At 42.6% G+C, this 7884-nt stretch overlaps 1 protein-coding gene across 1 annotated transcript; it reads right to left on the minus strand.

Annotated features, from left to right (window-relative positions):
* Positions 1–237: 237 nt before the first annotated feature.
* On the minus strand, positions 238–7342 carry MRPS30 (mitochondrial ribosomal protein S30). The gene is made up of 5 exons (XM_079785150.1): positions 6458–7342; positions 4755–4900; positions 3937–4042; positions 2333–2509; positions 238–602 (listed from the first exon to the last, which is right to left on the minus strand). The coding sequence occupies exons 1-5, from the start codon at positions 7077–7079 to the stop codon at positions 313–315; spliced, it is 1341 nt and encodes a 446-aa protein (XP_079641276.1). The 5' UTR covers positions 7080–7342; the 3' UTR covers positions 238–312.
* Positions 7343–7884: the final 542 nt, after the last annotated feature.

Genomic DNA, 7884 nt, shown 5'->3' on the forward strand with positions numbered 1-7884 from the left:
GCATTTGAACTAGTACCCTTATATTACCTTTACAATCACTTGCAATACCAGGATTGAAGAAAGCTTAAACAATCTCATCATTTAGTCATATATAAAGTTACTTTTACATCAACACACTATATCTAAAATTAAATCTTTCACCATGTTTTGAGCAGAATGAGAGATCTAATCACAGGTTAACATTAAGCAATACTTGTCTCAAAATCAGTGCATTTAATATGTGGCAGACACAAGTCATGTCATTAAAATTCTTTTTATTGTTGCTTCAGTAAAATGTAAGGGTTCCCAAAGTCCTGAGTCAAATGTTTCTTCTTATTTTTCCAACAGCGGTGATTTGTCTTCTTTTGGTCTGTTCAGTAGAAAGTTAACTATCTGTAGTAGAACATCATCGTTAAAACCTTTCACATCATTATTTTCGATCGTTTCATAAAGAGGCTTACTTTGCGTCCCCCAACATATATTTTTACGACTGTTATTCTGATCAGCTTGTGCCGTCAGTGCCAAAGTATTTAACTGGTAGCAGAAAAAAGAAAAGTATTTTCCATCTGTGATCACGGCCTGAGAGACAAAAGGTCGAGTGACATCTGCTTCGCTCCAGAATCCTAGAGAAGAAAGTTATACTGAAATTTACACTAACATATATTTAACCCAAACAAAATATATGTATTAGAGGAGTATCAACTACTAGATATTTTACCTGCCAATTTCCTAAAGATCTCATCAAAAATTATTCATCACATCTAGTATCCCTAACTCAGGATACATCTTTTCAACAACTTCTATCTTCAACAGCTTTCAACCTTAATTCACTTCTTATAAGAGCAGCTGTATCTAAGCAGATTTCCCTGCATCTGCTATTAACTACATCACTGCTCCCCATACCAATAACATCTACCATCCAATAACTATGAAGGCCATTTATTTCACATCTACAAAAAACCTTAAAAAAAACACCACCTTTCCAAGGACTTCAACTAGGTCCTTATACAAATTCTGTCTCTTCCTTTATGTATCTCAAAGTTGGTTTTATGAGTTGCTGTCATTTCACTTAGTGAGTCTTATGTGGTAAGGATCCAGACTGCCTTAAACTTTACTCAATTTTCCAACTGCTTCTTATCCAGGCTGACTGGCTTCAATACTTTAAAACCCTAATGCCAGGACCAGGCATAGCTATTTCCCCACACTTATTTTATACCAGCCACAATGGAGATGGTCAATAAATAATGTTGCTAAAATATGGAATTATACTGCAAAAAGTACTTATCTTTCATGAATAAATAAATCTTCAACAAAGATTCCTCTCCCGTTTCTATTATAGAAACGCAAGTCAACAATTGTGACTATAAGGTTAAATATATACATAAAGGAAAAAGGTGGGCTTGGCAATAATTAAATCTGTATTAAAATTCCTCCTGGGTATTTATATAGGATTAAACTCGTTATATATTATATCACTTCAGGTTTTAAAATGAAATCCAAATGCCTCAAATGGGTTCTAAAAGTCCTATGTGAAATGGCTCCTCCCTCTCTTCATCAGCCTTCAAGGTCCTTAAACACCTCGAGTCTGTTCCGCCTCAGATATGACTTGCCATTCTGCCTCAAGTGTGTTTCCTCAGAGTTTACACTTGGGCAGCAGCCCCTCACCATTCGGTTTCTGTTCAGAGTCATCCTTCTCGAGTCCTCCTCTGAATTATTATGTTTACAGAGATTCTGCCCCATATCTCATTTAAACCTGTGCCTCATAAATCATTCTAGCCCTTATCTACCTAGTAATGTTCTTTGCAGTATTACCACTACCTAAAAATCTTACCTGTTTATTATCCTTTATTCTCCTCACTATACACTCCAGAAGAGTAGGATCTGCCTGTCTTATCCAGCACTTTATATCTCCAAGGCCAACAGTGCTTGATACATAAAAAACATTCTCTATTTACTGAATAAACAATCCCCTAATCCACATCCTAGACATGGCCTTCAAATAAATGATAAAAAATAGCTAGGACTTAACCTAACACTTAATCCACCACAGCATTTCCTTCCTTAGCTTCAGACAGCTGCTGTCATCTACAGAGCTGACTAGCGGGCTCTATAGTCTTTGAAATGCTCGACAACACCATCAGAAAAAGTACAGTCACACAAAGTGGTCAACATAACAGATCACATCACTACCCAAGTGCCACTGGACAACTGCACATGTAAAATATTTAATTATGGGTTTCCAAACAATGCTTTGTGGCAATGCAAGTTTTCGAACCGTTAAGTCTCAACCAAGGAAATGAACTATTAAATTTTTTAAAATGTCAGATATCTTCCAACAGTACCATCATTTTACCTTGATACATAGCTTGTGCTCCAGTCCAAGCAAAAAGGCTTGCCATAGCATTAGCTCTAAAAACAACTTCTATCTGGTCAGCACAGTTTTGCCTCAGGAGCCTCTCCCTTTTTACTTTTTCTGGTAACAGGTGAAACTGGGTATGACCATAACAGTACGGATCTGCTGTCTTTGAGCCTGAAGAGCAAAAGAGAAACATGGGACATGAAATGACATGTAGAACACCTGGAGCACATGTGCTTAGTATTTCTCTAAACCCACCCCTCCTCTACCCATCACATGATCAGTATTCAACATACACACGGGAAGGTTAGTTTACGTATTTATTGTAATAAAGTTACATTTCACACGAAAGTACAGTCTGCTAGCTGTCATCAAGTCGCTCACTATGAACAGGATAAGTAAAAAAATTATATGTAAAATGGATTAAAAATTCCTATTATTTCAGTTTTTCAAACACATTAGTCATAACTAAGGAGCTTCATTATTGTTCTTATCATATTTAGCAAAGGAGATAAACACTTCATGACTTTAAAAACTTACTTTATTTAATTTTATTTTATTATTACTTTTTAAGCCTCACCTGAGGATATTATGGGTTGTTTTTTGTTTGTTTGTTTGTTTTTTATTGATTTTTAGAGAGAGGAAAGGGGAGAGAGAGAAACATCAATGTGAGAGAAAAACATCGATGGACTGCCTCCCACACCTTCCCCAAGCAGGGCTCAAACCGGAAATCTAGGTATGTCCCCTGACTGGGAACGGAACCTGTAACCTTTTCATGTATCGAATGACACTAAAACCAACTGAGCCCCCTGGCCAGGGCAAAAACTTACTTTATTATTTTAATATAATAATTACATAGCTTGTTCCTAATTTTAAAAATATAATTGATTCTTATACTACATTTTAAATTAAAAAAAAAAAAACACCTTTTAACCCTACCATGCCCTTTACTAATATTTTATAAAATGCTGACATTCTTGACTTTAGTGGTAAAGTCAAAAGTCCCCCATTATTCACTCTCTAAGACTTAGTGACAGAGAACAGGCTGATAAAATAGGTCTGGAGAATTAGTTTAAGCTGCTTTCTTAAAATGTTCCGAAAGTCAGCTAGGAATTAATAGCTGAAGAAAAAAAAAAACAGCAATAAATAAACAAACAAACAAACAAACTGCAAAAGGGCAGATGTCAGACCTTATTAATTTTTATGTTTCTGGTGGTTATCACACTGTGAAACAAACAGCAGACGTTTTTTTTTGTGTGTTTTTTTTTAATTTACTGCCTCAAGCCCAGTTCTACACTTTTTATTTTTGAAAAACAAAAAAAAAACCAAATTACTTTTCCTATAAAATACATCAATAAAACCCAACAAGTATAACAATATTTTAAACTTAAATATTGCTAATTCAGTAGAAACAAGTAAAATTTTAAATGGTGAGCTGAACGAATATTTTCTTTACAATTTTCAGGCATATTGCAATAACCTGAGACTATGAGTTACACTGTTAATAGACTATCTAAACCTTGAGTTATCAAGAATTATGCATATTTGTACAAGACATCTAGGACACATTTATGGCACAATACATCAGAAGAGAAACTTACCAATAAATATGGTATTTTCATATTGTCGTTTGAATAATGGAAGTTTGTCTGGCTTACAATTCATAACAGGAATTTCTATAGGTACAGAATAATCCAGCGGCACAAACTTAAAAGAAAAAGTCATAAGTGAATTCACAGCAACACTAGTATATACTTTACTCACATTCATAATAGACTTAAAAATCTGAAAATGAGATGATTTGCAAAATGACAGGCCAAATCCAACCAGCCACCTGTTCTTACAAATAAAGTTTTATCAGAACACAGCCATGCACATTCATTTTCATATGGTGCATGGCTATAAGAACAGAGATGAACAGTTGTAACAGCCTTATGGCCCGCAAAGCCTAAATATTTACTATCTGTATTTTTAAAGGAAAATATGTACCAACCTGATATGAACACAAAGACAACACTAAAATATGCTTTTCTCCAAAAGAACTGTTAAGTACATAAAATGACCAGTTTATAACTGCAATAAATGCCTTGATTTGTGATTAGGTAGTGTAGGTACTGTAAATTATAATCATAAACTATTATCCATTTTTCATATTTTTTATATTAAGAAAAAAATAAAGACTTGTATGTTCCTGAAAACTGATGCCTTAACCTCACTTAAAATGATTATCTGATCTTTGGAAATACATATACTACAGCAGGTTAAAAAGCTGAAAAAGAATTTCAGGGATGTATTTCAGTGAAACTCAAAAGGCATAGGATCCATCCAAACCTTTTTAGCCTACCACGCCCTTTACCTAGCCTGCCTATGACGTTTCCACATCAGATTATCAACAGGTACACAGGCAGTAAATCCTCACCTCTGGGAGTTGCTTGGATATTCGAATCTGGTTGTGTGGTTTATCATTTATTTGGTATCTCACAGCATCAACTCGACCTTTCCGATGACCATGAACAATGATTTCTTCACCACGCCACCAGTAAAAGTGAACCGGGCGTTTACAATCTACCAAAAGATATTCAAAACTTTCTTACCACTTAGATACATTTGGTTATTATTAGAATACTAAACTCAGCAATATAGAACTCAAAAATAATTGTGCTAATTAAAAACACATATATCAAAGTTACTCTTTTAGACAGTCTGGATTATGCGGTAATTTAATGATCATGACTTAAATGTAAGACTCAACTAAGGGTTGTCTACTTGTGCCATCGCCGCACTAAACACTGTAACTAAAGAGTTTTCTCCATTGCAAGAACAGGAGCAGCGTACACCAGAAAGTTTAATAGGAGACAGAGCTGACTTATGAAAGACTGATTCAATCTTCACAGTAACGCTGAAAGGTGTGCACAGCTGTTATCATCACGGTTTTAGAGAAAAGGAACCTGAGTCTTGAGAAGGTTAAGTTTTCCTAGGCCTGTGGTCGGCAAACTGCGGCACGCGAGCCACATGCGGCTCTTTGGCCCCTTGAGTGTGGCTCTTCCACAAAATACCACGGCCTGGGCGAGTCTATTTTGAAGAAGTGGCGTTAGAAGAAGTTTAAAAAATTTGGCTCTCAAAAGAAATTTCAATCGTTGTACTGTTGATATTTCGCTCTGTTGACTAACGAGTTTGCGGACCACTGTCCTAGGCCATCATCAATCAGGAGCATAAGTCCATGATGCTTCCCCCAACACCACTTCCTTCCCAACTGAGAGGGGAGTTAAGGCACTCAACAAGATTCAGGGGGCACACACCTCCAGGGATAACATCAACTGTGTGGTAGACACAAAACGATGGACACGTCAGAAACACTAATTTTTAAAACTGTCTCCCGTTAATTATTTCTCATGTCTGCACGGAGAAGTTGCTGATTGTTCACTGGAAACCCAGAATGGCTGGGTTTGACTCCTGACATCCAAATCTAGCCTAGCAGCTATAGGCTCTTTTGAGTAGGGAGATTTTACTACATTTCTGCGCCCGCTTTAGTTTTGATTTACAAAACCATGCCACCTACTGTAAACAGTTATTGCGAGGATCAATTAGTTGGCACATATCACCTGTAGAACAGGGCCAGGCACACAATTGCATACCGAATACACGGACACGTTAGGTGTTTTAATCAATACTGCCTTTCCTCTTTTCAACCCCAGGACAAAGGACTCTGACCCTAATTCTCATTTTGGAAATGAGAAAGATGACGCTAAAAGTGGTGCATAAGTTGCCATCTGCTCAGGTAACTTTTTGGTGGGAGAGCAGAAAGGAACCCCTTGGCTGAGCCAGCACAGCTCTTCCAGGCGGTGGGACGGTCACCAGGCGGGACCCCCCCCCCCCCCAGGCCCAGCCAGGACGAGCCCCTCAGAGCCGCAGCGCCCAGCCTGGGGCTGGGCCATCAGGTGGCAGCGCCCCGTCTGTCTCCACGTTCCCAGCGCAGTGCCTGCTGCCGCACCACGCCGTCCCCGCTAGGAGTGCGGGGACTGGGGAAACACTGGCAGAGAAACGAAGAGGGGGCGAATCAGAGGCGGAGTGGGTCCCCGACATCGCCCGCCCCCCCGCCCCGCGCGGCAGGCCCGGGCTCACCGAGGGCGGCGGTGGCCAGCACGGGGTTGTGCGCGCTGAGCAGGCCCATGAGGGCGGCCACCAGCTGGTCCAGGAAGGGCGAGGCCACAGCCTCCACCTGCTGGTAGAGGGGCGCGCGCCCCTGGCGCCGCAGGTAGAAGTGCTCCTGCAGGAGGCAGTCCAGCGCGGCTGCGCGCAGGGTCGCGAGGTCCGGGACGGGCGGGGACCCGGGCTCGGCCGGCGGGGACCCGGGCTCGGCCGGCGGGGGCGCGGGCTCGGAGGGCGGCGGGAGGCCCGACAGGAACACGGTCTTGGTGAAGCCCTGGTACCAGCGGTCGGCGTTGAGCGCGAAGGCCTGCGGGCACACCACGTACTTCTTGAACTGCATCTTGGTGAGGATGCGTATCTTCTCGTCCACCGTCTGGGCCGCGTGCACCGCCGCCTGCCAGCGCTCCACTCGCCGCTGCCGGGCCGCCTTGCTGTTGGCCGTCATGGAGGCCACGATCGGCGGGTAGCGCGCAACCGGGGCCGCCGCCCCCGCTGCGCCGGGGACCTCCGGAGTCCCCGCGGCGGCCTGGGCCGCGGAGTGCAGTGACCGCCCCGGGCCGCGGGGCACCAGCCGCCACCACCTGGCCGCCGCCATCTTTGCCCGGGGTTCCGGCCGGAGGTGGGTTTCCGCAACTAAGGACCAATCGGAAAGCAGGATCTGAGTCCGTCTTAGGGGGGCTGGCTCTCATTGGGCTTGAGAAATGTGCGTCACCTATGTCTTAGCCAATCAGATCACTTCTCCAACTTAGTTTCTAGTGACCCAAAGCCTGGGTAACTGAGAGGCAGAAGTTCTGTGCCTATAGGTCTCCCCACCCTGCCCCCTCCCCGTCTGGCGCGTGGGAATTAAAACTTTAAACAGGAGATCTGGCCGCTTATGTTGCTTCTCCCATCCGGACAAGCTTCTTGCCAGAAATCATAAAGGAACATTCTGCACAGAAGCTTCTAGCGCTTGGCTAACATTACTGGTTTCATTTCTGTATTAGTTCTTTTCTGTTTTAGTTCCCCGGCTTGGAACTTATTATTAAACACTAGGGGCCCCGTGCACCAGTGGGGTCCCTCCAACTGGCCTGCGCCCTCTCGCAATCCAGGACCCCTCGGTTTGCCTCGGTTTCGGCCAGATCCCTGCAGGCCAGGCCAAGGGACCCGACTGGTGCACCCAGGCCTCTAGTATGCATATAAAATCTTTGGTTAATCTCTTCCCACCCTCCCCCCACCCCCTTCCCTATGAGATCCATCAGTCTGTTCCATGTTTCCATACCTATGCATTGAGCATCTGTCCTCTGGTGGTCAGTGCGCATTATAGTTACTGGTCAAAATGTCTAACAGTCGCTTAGGGCAGTGATGGCGAACCTATGACACGCGTGTCAGCACTGACACGCGTAGCCATTTCTGATGACACG

Source organism: Cnephaeus nilssonii (genome assembly GCF_951640355.1).
Source record: "Cnephaeus nilssonii genome assembly, chromosome: 2".
Classification (NCBI taxonomy): domain Eukaryota; kingdom Metazoa; phylum Chordata; class Mammalia; order Chiroptera; family Vespertilionidae; genus Cnephaeus; species Cnephaeus nilssonii.